Genomic DNA, 13,376 nt, shown 5'->3' on the forward strand with positions numbered 1-13,376 from the left:
ATAGAACAAGGTTCCTATAAGTTACTTAGAAAAAGCAAAATGATTAAGTGGCCGCACTCCGACCATTCAGTGAAATGAAATAATCAATTTACACTTTCATGAGCCCGATCACTCACAAGATGTCTACAATAAATCACAACGTACAATTAAAACTTCAAGGTCCTTTACATTTATCATTATTATGACGCTTCCACAATATCAAGTGACTTTTGCACAGGACAGGCCCACTAGGCTGCAGTACGTACCCCATCAACAGACAGCCATTTCTCTATGTCATCCATGAAGTTGTTTTGAGTGGCTGGAATCTGATAAGAAAATAAATGGAAAATAAAAATGAGCTGAAAAAGCTGCTGGAGACTCCAGTGCAGTGCCTGACAAAAATTGGTAGAGGAAAAAGTCCGGCAGTTTCAGTTAAAAAAAACAATGGGACATCCACAGGACCCCATTGTAGTCAATGAAGTCTGCTGGGCTCAGTGTGTTACCTCGACAGGCCAGAATTAAAGAAAGTCGATGCTAGTACGAACCATCATAGCACATCACACCATAGCATCACACACATAGGTCATCAGGTACTGACTGATGGAAATCTAATAGCCCAAACACACATTGATAAGCTAATGTGGGTGCCTCTTGGCACTGGAAGGTACAGTCATATAAGCAGCTGGAAGCAGCTCTGTTTAAGTCATAGGATCATGTAGACTTACCATTACCCCAATGTCACCGCTATACAGTGGCCTGAGCCTACTTGAATAAGAGTAGAGCTACTACCTGCTCCAGCCATCACTGGAGCCAACAATGCCCAGAGTAGCCACATCTATTGATCGGTGTGGGCTGAGGTGCTGGACCCATAGCGATCAAATACTTATTATCTGTTTCATGGATAGGTCATCAATATTAAAAGTGTCTGGAGAGATGAAAAACCCCTTGAAGCCTGTAAACCTGTCAATATGACATTTACAAATCTTGCAATCAGATTTAGCCACCAAGTCAATTATATACAACTGCATGTGTATGAGGGGGAAGAGAAGGTGTAGAAAATAGCTGTCAGCTGAACCTTTGGCTAAAAGCCATCTAATGTGTATAGGCCGGGCTTAATGTATGGACACTATACTTGATAGCACTGATACATTTTTACACATCTGAGAATGCAGCAATAATCCTTAAAGGGATTCTACCACTAAATATGTATTTTTTGTGCTTTAGATGTCGGAATAGCCTTTAGAAAGGATATTCGTCTCTTACCTTTAGACGTGGTCTCCACACTGCCGTTCCTTAGAAATAACGGTTTTTACTGGTATGCAAATGAGTTCTCTCGCAGCAATGGGGACGGGCCCCAGTGCTCTACTAGTGTCTCACTGGCAGAGCCGACTGCGCAGGTGTCGGAACTGACCCAGACCGAAGACGACAAGGGAAGGGGAGGATGCAACTGAAGATGCATCCATTGCCATTTGAGCGCTGGGGCTCACCCCCATTGCTGCGAGAGAACTCATTTGCATACCGGTAAAAACCGGTATTTCTAAGGAACGGCAGCGCAGAGACCACATCTAAAAGGTAAGAGACGAATAGCCTTTCTAAAGGCTATTCCGACGTCTAAAGCACAAAAAAAAACATATTTAGTGGTAGAATCCCTTTAATCTAACAATACATGTTGCTTCGTCTGCTTTAAGCACTAGAAAGCACTGATATTTTAACCCTTTGGTCAATGAAGCATTTTAAAATCGCTTTTAACCAGTGGAATAGGATCATTTAAAACTGAATTAATTAAAATGAAAAATAGTCAATTGAGAAAACTATCATGAGGGTTGGCCTATAACAAATTTCTTGTGGATAGGTGATAAATATATGATCACTAGGAGATCCAGCTGCTGGGACCTTGTAACGTGCACAACCTCTTTGGCATTGGCACACAAGTACAGCCTGGCTATCTCAGTCCCATAGACCTTGAATAAAAAATTAGGGGACATACGTGACTACTGATGCATTCAAACAGTGGACAACTGTACTTGTGATTGGTGGGAGTCTTAATGGGCAGACCCCTGGCAATAAAGGGGCTAACATATCAAAAAATTCATACAGAAAAATTTATTTAAAAAACTACCTACCGCGCCAGTGTTCTGCTGCCGAGTATCAAGCGCTACTGCCAGTCCATCTGCTGCCTGAGGATCCTCGTACTTTACACTAGGTGACAAGATGGTGAGAAAGAACTTTAGAAAAAGAATGTAAGATAAAATCATAAAGCATCGAGATACAAGGACGAAAGTGGAAGTGTTAAATTACAGGAATCCAGGTGTACAGAAAAACTGGAGCAAAGAACAGCAGAAGAAGAGATATTAAATTATGTAACTAAAGTCGCTGCACATTCCAATATGTAATGCCGCTATAATACAACCTTGGTGATGGAAATACATGCTTCAAACAACTCTCTAGAAAAATGATTCACCATGAGCCCTTGTTCTACAGACTAAAGTTTAACTCACGATTAATAAACAGCAAACTAAACTTTATGACCTGAGAAAACCTTGCAGGATAATTTCTAGCTATATCCCAATTTTCCCATGTACTCCACTAGTCACTTGCCCTAAGCCAACAGGCACATGCCGAATGAATGGGTAACCTGATGCTGTCGGGAGTAGCTGAATTCAGTCCAGAGTTTGTTGATATTGGCTTAGGTAGGTGTAGGTCAATCCGATCAAAGAAATGCTCATCAGATAGAGGTCCGCTATACACAATGGCCTCCAGGATGAAGTAGATGCCCACTATCATGCCACTAATCAAGAAGAATGGCACAAATGCCCTTAAGTGCTTGCACCAGCCACAGAAATCAGAAGGGCTCATGGTTTGCTAGAAAAACGGAATTGCTGTAGGATAAAACTGACAAAAGCAGATTTCACATGAATGGAGAAAGCAGAGATGTAGTCAGAAGGAGAAACACGTGAGATCAAAAATAGTAGAAAGTTGCAGTTCCAGTGAATACGTCATCTTGGAAGCCCGAGAAGCGTAAATGCAGTCAATAAGAAGCCCAGAGACTTGAAGTAGATATGTACATGCCAGTAGAGAAGCAGAAATAGACTCTACACCCAGAGGAGAGAGTAACTTGATGTCACCACCCACAGTCATGCACCCAAACTAAGCTCGAAGACTTCTCCAGTAAGTAAAGATCAGATTATACGAAGAGTCATCTTACATCTTGTGCAGCACCCTCACATGACCAGCCTAGCGGTTCTCTTAGTTCATGGAGCTTTGATTTACAACACCTGGCAAAGGGGCTGATCCTTGCGGCCTACTCACAAGGATCGAGACCCCTGAATATCATAAGACAGGCGATAGTCCTTTAATGCTCTCTGAAGATAACCAAGAGATTATACACCTTCCACTTCTGACAATCCCCAGGATTAGTGCTCTTCCACTTATATTAGGTCTAGCACAGATCATTGACTTTGTGCTAATGCCAAAGCATTAGGTTTTCAACTACAATCTTAGAACCGAGAAGATCTGCATATACTAGCGCAGTAGGAAGGGAAAGCAAGGCAGATACCGAGGCTATAAACAGACAGCAGAGAAGGAGAACGGTACGTTGTACTCACACCCATCACATCAAAGTACTATACAGATTCCCCAACATAGAAAGTGAAGGGCTAATGCTAAAATATACCATTACTATGTATTACGTGGTGTCTGACTGCTGGGACCCACTCTGATCTGTAGTACAAAGAAGACCTGATACCTACAAGCACAATGCAGCTCCTAAACAGGTGCACAGAAGGCAATCAGAACATGAAAGGGTCATCCAGCTTTACTTGACGGAGGCTCTTTCAGGAGAGAACCACGAGACGGTATACCTAACACTTCTCACAATCCCTGGGATTATTGCACTTACAGTCTAGCACAGTTGGATAGCATTGCTGCTTTGCAACATTATGGATCTGAAATGAAATCCAACTAGAGCAACCTGTCCGCGGAGTCTGTGTGTTTTATTCCTACGTACGTTTCCTTACGGATAATTGGTTTCCTATAAAACTAATCCTACTGTGGGTGGAAGTGTGAGATATTATGAGTCATATCGGAGACAGAGATTGATTCAAGTAACTGAAATCTAATTACCATAAGAACATGGTAGTGATACCTTAACATATGGCACAAAGCAAATGTAACTAACTTATAGACCACGCCATTAAACGGGTTCCTAAAAATATGACAATTGACAGACATTCTATAATATACCTGCCCTAAAATGCTGGTTTATAGTACATGCACATGCAGTTTAGTATACAGTACATGTACATCCAGTTTAGTATACAGTACATGCACATGCAGTTTAGTACACAGTACATGCACATCCAGTTTAGTATACAGTATATGCACATGCAGTTTAGTATACAGTACATCCACATGCAGTTTAGTATACAGTACATGCACATGCAGTTTAGTATACAGTACATGTACATGCAGTTTAGTATACAGTACATGTAGTTTAGTATACAGTAGAGGCACATGCAGTTTAGTATACAATACATGTAGTTTAGTATACAGTACATGCACATGCAGTTTAGTATACAATATATGCACATGCAGTTTAGTATACAGTAAATGCACATGCAGTTTAGTATACAGTACATGCACATGCAGTTTAGTATACAATACATGCAGTTTAGTATACAATACATGCACATGCAGTTTAGTATACTGTACATGCACATGCAGTTTAGTATACAGTACATGTAGTTTAGTATACAGTAGAGGCACATGCAGTTTAGTATACAATACATGCAGTTTAGTATACAGTATATGCACATGCAGTTTAGTATACAGTAAATGCACATGCAGTTTAGTATACAGTACATGCACATGCAGTTTAGTATACTGTACATGTACATGCAGTTTAGTATACAATACATGTAGTTTAGTATACAGTACATGCACATGTAGTTTAGTATACAGTATATGCACATGTAGTTTAGTATACAGTACATGCACATGCAGTTTAGTATACTGTACATGTACATGCAGTTTAGTATACAGTACATGTAGTTTAGTATACAGTACATGCACATGCAGTTTAGTATACAATACATGTAGTTTAGTATACAGTACAGGCACATGCAGTTTAGTATACAATACATGTAGTTTAGTATACAGTACATGCACATGCAGTTTAGTATACAGTACATGTATATGCAGTTTAGTATACAGTACATGCACATGCAGTTTAGTATACAGTACATATACATGCAGTTTAGTATACAGTACATGTACATGCAGTTTAGTATACAGTACATATACATGCAGTTTAGTATACAGTACATGCACATGCAGTTTAGTATACAATACATGCAGTTTAGTATACAATACATGCACATGCAGTTTAGTATACTGTACATGCACATGCAGTTTAGTATACAGTACATGTAGTTTAGTATACAGTAGAGGCACATGCAGTTTAGTATACAATACATGCAGTTTAGTATACAGTATATGCACATGCAGTTTAGTATACAGTAAATGCACATGCAGTTTAGTATACAGTACATGCACATGCAGTTTAGTATACTGTACATGTACATGCAGTTTAGTATACAATACATGTAGTTTAGTATACAGTACATGCACATGTAGTTTAGTATACAGTATATGCACATGTAGTTTAGTATACAGTACATGCACATGCAGTTTAGTATACTGTACATGTACATGCAGTTTAGTATACAGTACATGTAGTTTAGTATACAGTACATGCACATGCAGTTTAGTATACAATACATGTAGTTTAGTATACAGTACAGGCACATGCAGTTTAGTATACAATACATGTAGTTTAGTATACAGTACATGCACATGCAGTTTAGTATACCGTACATGTATATGCAGTTTAGTATACAGTACATGCACATGCAGTTTAGTATACAGTACATATACATGCAGTTTAGTATACAGTACATGTACATGCAGTTTAGTATACAGTACATATACATGCAGTTTAGTATACAGTACATGCACATGCAGTTTAGTATACAATACATGCAGTTTAGTATACAATACATGCACATGCAGTTTAGTATACTGTACATGCACATGCAGTTTAGTATACAGTACATGTAGTTTAGTATACAGTAGAGGCACATGCAGTTTAGTATACAATACATGCAGTTTAGTATACAGTATATGCACATGCAGTTTAGTATACAGTAAATGCACATGCAGTTTAGTATACAGTACATGCACATGCAGTTTAGTATACTGTACATGTACATGCAGTTTAGTATACAATACATGTAGTTTAGTATACAGTACATGCACATGTAGTTTAGTATACAGTATATGCACATGTAGTTTAGTATACAGTACATGCACATGCAGTTTAGTATACTGTACATGTACATGCAGTTTAGTATACAGTACATGTAGTTTAGTATACAGTACATGCACATGCAGTTTAGTATACAATACATGTAGTTTAGTATACAGTACAGGCACATGCAGTTTAGTATACAATACATGTAGTTTAGTATACAGTACATGCACATGCAGTTTAGTATACCGTACATGTATATGCAGTTTAGTATACAGTACATGCACATGCAGTTTAGTATACAGTACATATACATGCAGTTTAGTATACAGTACATGTACATGCAGTTTAGTATACAGTACATATACATGCAGTTTAGTATACAGTACATGCACATGCAGTTTAGTATACAATACATGCAGTTTAGTATACAATACATGCACATGCAGTTTAGTATACTGTACATGCACATGCAGTTTAGTATACAGTACATGTAGTTTAGTATACAGTAGAGGCACATGCAGTTTAGTATACAATACATGCAGTTTAGTATACAGTATATGCACATGCAGTTTAGTATACAGTAAATGCACATGCAGTTTAGTATACAGTACATGCACATGCAGTTTAGTATACTGTACATGTACATGCAGTTTAGTATACAATACATGTAGTTTAGTATACAGTACATGCACATGTAGTTTAGTATACAGTATATGCACATGCAGTTTAGTATACAGTACATGCACATGCAGTTTAGTATACTGTACATGTACATGCAGTTTAGTATACAGTACATGTAGTTTAGTATACAGTACATGCACATGCAGTTTAGTATACAATACATGTAGTTTAGTATACAGTACAGGCACATGCAGTTTAGTATACAATACATGTAGTTTAGTATACAGTACATGCACATGCAGTTTAGTATACAGTACATGTATATGCAGTTTAGTATACAGTACATGCACATGCAGTTTAGTATACAGTACATATACATGCAGTTTAGTATACAGTACATGTACATGCAGTTTGGTATGGATATGATATAAAAAAACAATGACAATTTTGGTTCCAAAGATTTCAGCTAAAGATCTAATGCAGATGTGTTAACAAACCATAAATGAGAGCAATCCAGTAAACATACAGTAAAACAGTAATTCGGATATAGGAGGGCCAGGAGCTGAAGGAGTCTGCACCGTCACTCACCTCTTGCGTTGCTCAGCCAGAGAGCTCCCTCTAGTAAGAGCAAACATATCAAAGTCATCCTCTTGTTTCTTCCCTTCTTCCAGAGACTTCAGGGTTCCACTCACAGACCCAGAACTCACATCTTAAGAAAAGAAAATAAACAATGAAAAAGACTACACACACGTTCCCTTCAGCAATATAAGACTTACAAATATAAATACACCATATTTAAATATATTGAGATCTACATATAATAAAGCAGCAGGAGAGAAGGTGAGGAGGGCAGACACATGAGAGAAGGAAGTTCTCCAGCCCTACCACTCACATCCATCATGTCCATTTACTACATGGGAATTCCTCCCTATAAGAAGTGTTTGGTCCACTCATTCCTTAAAACAACCAAGCCTTTCCCATTGAACAGAAGAGAACTGGAACACAAGACCAAAGTAACTAATCTGGTCTAATCTAAGTAGGTTGAAAATTTAGCAAAGTGACTCATTTTGTGTGATAAATTTGGGACATCTTTTAGACATTTGTATAACTTTATGCTAAGGCCCCACAGGCCGTAATCGCAGAGCTAAAGCGCTGCGGAAAGAACCGCAGCGTGAACGCACTGCGGTTCTTTCCGCAGCACTTTCAACAGAAAGTTTGCAGAGTTTTACTCCGTGGACTTTCTGTTACAATTATATCTATGAGAAAGCTGCCGGCGTTTCCGTAGATATAATTGACATGCTGCGATTTGCAATGCCGCAACGGCTTTGCAAATCGCAGCGTGTCTGCACAGCGTTCTTTTCCGCAACGTGGGCATGGGATTCACATGCATCCCATCCCCTTTGCTTGCACTGTAAAACGCTGCGATTTTTCCCGCAGCGTCTCCACTGTGGGCAAATCGCGGCGTTTACGTCCCGTGGGGCTCCAGTCTTACACCCATCTTTTTCTTGGTTTACTTTGACATACCCCTTCCACCTAAGCCAAGTCACCTCTCCCGTTAAACCACAACCTCTGCAAAGAGAAGTTCCTAAAATGAATAATAAATGTAGTGCAAGGCATATAAACCATAAGAGGGGTTTTCCAGGTTAAAGAATTGATGACCTACCCTCAGTATCCTAAGTAATAACTTATCCAAATGCAACCACTTGGTAGCCACATTTTATCAAAATTCAAGCTGGGTCACACTCGCTCATTTGAAAATCTTTGCAGAATCAATAAGGGTGAACTGAGGGTAGAGGAGAGAGACAATGGGAGACTTTATATCCCACAGTGACAGGTTATCATAATATGTTCAATGCATATATTATTCTACTGACAATTCCAGAATAATATGATATTTCGGAATCATCTATAGGGAACCATATGGACCCTATAGCATCACAAGCCAATTTAGTTAATAGACACAGTAGTATGTAATCTTCATGCAGAGCCGCTCTCTGCAAGGAGTGCTCTGAAGTGTTATTCCCCAACTTATTTCAATGATTATTGTCTTGGAAAATGAAGTCATCAATATGCCGCAACGGCTAAATATGATCCGGTTATGTGGTAGAACGCTGGAAAACTCTCTGAAGACAAGCTGTCATCAGAACTGTGAGAACCAAGGAAAAACAGGCGAGACAGCTGAGTGACAGAGATAAATGGAGCTCCGTGTCATCGTCTGCAGCCACACAAGACAACAATGTGACAGGGAAAGAAAACGAGGAGGAGGCGCAGAAACGCAAACTTGGAATATATGAATTGTAAACTGGATGACGGCTCTCATAGCAGCGTGACTACCATTGTGTATGGTGAAGAAAGAAAATAATCATCAAATATACATAGAAGCCAAGGCGTAAACATCATGCGGCGAAGATTTGTAAGAAGCTAGTATTGTGCGTCACTAGTATTCCTACAACAGAAGAAATACAAAAAAAAAAATACCATACTTCAACAGCTTTTCTATGTTTCTTAATAAAAATTTTACAGAACAATTAAATACATGTTCTTTTTCTTGGCCAAAGACAAGTCAATAGCACCTAGTGATCTATTGCATGGCGCAGACACCCATTTTATTGGCGGAGAAAATATGCAGCCTTAGGGTGGGTTCACATAGTTATATAGTAGATGAGGTTGGATAAAGACATTAGTCCATCTGCATCTGGTCTCCGCTTTAGCCAATCCAGCGGGGTTCCATCTTCTGCCCCGAGAAACTGGACAGGGGACGGAAACCCGGCGGTCAGTTTTCAAACCCATTCACTTGAATGGGTTTGCAAAGGTGACTGCCCATGTGCGTCCTCTGCTTGTCCGCGGCAAAACAGTTTTTTTTAGCCGGACACAAAGTCGGACATGCAGGACTTTGTGTCCAGTTAGAAAAAATGGTTTCACCGTGGAAAGGCAGAAGTCGGACACGGGCAGTCACTTTGCAAACCCATTCAAGTGAATGGGTTTGAAAACTGACCTCTGGGTTTCCGTCCCCTGTCCAGTTTCTCGGGGCAGAAGACGGAAACCCGCCGGATTGCCTAAACCGGACACCGGGTGCAGATATAAACCTGCCCTAAGGCTGAGGTCACACTAGCGTCACCATTTGAGGCCTCTGTCTCCCAGTTCTGCAAGCAGGATTTTTCTCTCTGCCAAATTCAGGCAGAAACCTTGTGTATCCCATAATAGTCTATTGGGTCCATGGGTTTCCACAAGTAACCACTTTTTAAGTGGATACAGTTTCCGTTTTTCAGGTACCCAAGTTTTCCATCTATAAACAGTTTATTTAATGGAGGAGGCATGGAAACAAGTAAAAGGTGCCATATACTGCACATTAGAAACTATATACTTCATGTTTGGCTGAGACTGGAGTAGAAAAAAAAAACAAGGTCCAAACTTTATTGGGAAGAGTGAATGCATATTAGGGTGTAATAGGGTGATAACTAGAGACTGATGGAGTTAAAAAATCTGGGGACCATAGGATACATTAATAGGGAAGTCATCCCACTCCATCACCTGCAAGAATCCGTCAGGGTTGGTACCCTCCCATTCCCCATATTCCCTAGATTTGCTTGGGTATGGTAAAACCTATCCATAATATATCAATGTTACTGTGAGAGAGGTGATTATTTTCATTCTATCTTTTAATGGCCCATTATATTTATATAATGCATATCATTAAAAGTAAAGTTTTAGAAAAGCTTCTTCTCCTTTCACGTCATTTTATTTATCAGTCTTCTTTTCCAGAAACTTCATTTATTCACTCCCAGCTCCTAGCTCTCCGAAGCTTCATGGACATGGGTCAATGTGCTAGCTCTATTTTTATCAGCTAGTATACAGACCTGCTATATTCTATGGTCCCATATACTGTGTACTATCACTGGTCTATGTAAAGGAAAGTGACCCAAGGGGCAAAAATCTGGCAAGTCCATTTTGCAGCCTGGGCTCGCTACCGTTAAGGAATGAGTCCGTGGAGGGGATGGGCAACACACGAATATCATCCATATGCCGTCCATGGCGTTGTTCCATGGACCTGCAGATGTACACATTTTGTGCCTATAGCCTAAGCCTGGCAGATTCAACCTTCTGAAACAGCAAATCCAAACAGCAGCCATCTCATCTCTCTCTGGGCTGTCTTCATGACAACTTGGCTGTGCATAACCTACCATGGACTGACACATTTGCTGCACAGTCTACAGGGAACCCTTGGTTTTTTTAGACTTCTGCTTAGGACTTGCATCTTGGGGCCCTGTCAGTAGCCTGCTACGTCCCTGCTTAGCTCTGTGACCCTGCAGTGTGGCTGGGAACATGGGGCCCAAGGAGGAAGGATAATCATTGGCCTGGCTCTGCACCTAGATATCATCTACCATCGGAACCATCCAGTCTGTCCAGCGTATAGATATTGGGAAGTTTTAACCAACACAAACCTGGTTGAGATGATGTATGATAAGAATCTGTAGGAAGTATAATAATTGTACTGTGCCATGCCATGGTGAGCTGGGGGCCCGCCTTCATCCTGAGCCTGGTATGTGCCAGTTGCTCAGATTATTGCGACACAAATTGTTCATCCCTATACAGTTTGCACCCGGCATGGGGTGACCTGGATCCTTTATGCTTCTTTTGCATATTATCAGGAATAACAGTCCCTAGGCATGGTAGTTCCAGATAACTGGCCCGATAATGGGACTTTGTAGAAGGCCTTTAATTGTTTGGTTCACATCCCTTCAACTGCACAAAGATCCCAGGCTAATGAATCCTAATTTCCTTTGTAAACAGCTCAGCCTTCAGTTAATTAGAGATATTAATTAAAAGCGTCTCAGGAGAATTTCACAGCCACCGAGACATATTCAGTCACATTGCTTGGTAAAATTTGCTTAGTATGAAGAAAAGAATTTTATGCGGACACACTTACAAGTACTACATAATGGTTTAACCCTTGATTGGTCTTATTTAGCATATCAAGGCCAGATGCTATATAACTCTTTAGGACTACATCATTATACGGTCTCTCACAACAAATACACTAATACATGTAACTACATCTCTGCTTCAGAGATCAAAAAAAGGTGCAAAATGTATGGGATAATGTATTCCTGCTATAAAGTATATTAGTATCAGAAGAAGTCAAGGAGTTTGGTGATGTGGAGGAAGCATGTTACACCAGAAAAATCCCACATTGTGCTGTCTGCAAAAGAGATCACAGCAAGTACTGTGCCTGACTGAAGAAACATAAAGTATATAACGGAGCGTGGATGGTGGATAACAGTCCATGGGGTTTCATCTTTCCCTCATTTGGTGGTCGGTGGGCACATGCTGGGCAGCAATCTCCACAGCCAACTCCTCTTCTCCCGGTAGGATGTAGAGTTTCCTCTTCTCATCAAAACAAATCAGCTCAGAAGAGCTTTATTGGTACCAAAAAGAGTGGTTGGTCTACGTGTGTGTGTGTGTGGGGGGGGGGGGGTTGGATGGGTAGCTAGAGAGGGAAGTAATGGGACGATCGGATGTGGATGGGTGGTAAGGAGGGGTGGTAATTTCCAGGTGTGGATGGGTGATTAGAGGGAGTGATAATGGGGTATAACAGTCCATGAGGTCTCATCTTCTCCTCAGTTGGTGGCAGGTGGACACATATTGGGCAGCGATCTCCACAGTGGTCTCCTCTTCTCCCAGTAGGATGTAGAGTTTACTCTTCTCATCTGCAGATGTGAAGTCTGGGATGTGGGCAGTGAGTCTTTGGAAGTAGACAGCCCTCACAGCTGAGTATTTGGTGCAGTGTAGCAGGAAGTGGGTCTCGTCTTCTAGGGCCCCCTGGTCACAGTGTTGGCACAGTCTGTTCTCCCGTGGCTTGTACGTCTGTCTGTGTCACCCCGTCTCCATCTCCAGGCTGTAGGCACTCAGTCTGTACAGGCTCAGGGTCTGTCTGTGTTTGGGGTGGTGTAGTGTATTTTCTCCAGGTAAGTGGCCATGGTGTAGTCCCTTTGCAGTGACTGGTACATGTTGAGTTTCTTAGAGTTATTTATTACTCTTCTCCATTCCTCAATGTACCGCACTTTGTTGTCCTCTTCCACAAAGGAATACCTCTGGTCCAGCTGTTGACTATGGTCCAGTCTATATCAGATCAGTTCTCAACACAATAAATCTAACCAAGACCACTGGTCCCAGTGAACCTTACCCAGCTAACTGTGTTCCCAAAGTTGGAAGATCTCTTCTAGCCCACCATTGCCCCAAAGCTAAAAATTCCACATGAAAACTTTCTCCTCTTTTTATCTTGCACCCACTTCACCAATGAGTCCTATAATATGGACTCTTGTGGTGGCTATTTGTTACAGAATGGTTCCTGGGCTTCCTCAAAATTTCTACCGTTAGTGTATTTTGGCAGTTTTGGAGGGTGGTTTGGAGAAATACCTCCACTTAATTGATAACTCATTTTCATTTACACCTGCTTTGTCACTCC

General features: G+C 40.6%; 1 protein-coding gene across 1 annotated transcript in view; it reads right to left on the minus strand.

The window, feature by feature from the left end:
- Window positions 1-13,376, minus strand: part of TOM1 (target of myb1 membrane trafficking protein) — a 70,699-nt gene that overhangs the window by 9,699 nt on the left and 47,624 nt on the right. Inside the window, exons 11-13 of the mRNA XM_075286843.1 lie at window positions 7,499-7,619; window positions 2,103-2,178; window positions 246-305 (exon numbers count right to left, since the gene is read on the minus strand). Of these exons, the coding sequence (XP_075142944.1) occupies window positions 246-305; window positions 2,103-2,178; window positions 7,499-7,619 (257 nt within the window). The remainder of the gene's footprint in view (window positions 1-245; window positions 306-2,102; window positions 2,179-7,498; window positions 7,620-13,376) is intronic.

The sequence above is a fragment of the Leptodactylus fuscus genome, chromosome 9, assembly GCF_031893055.1.
Source record: "Leptodactylus fuscus isolate aLepFus1 chromosome 9, aLepFus1.hap2, whole genome shotgun sequence".
In the NCBI taxonomy this organism is placed as follows: Eukaryota; Metazoa; Chordata; class Amphibia; order Anura; family Leptodactylidae; genus Leptodactylus; species Leptodactylus fuscus.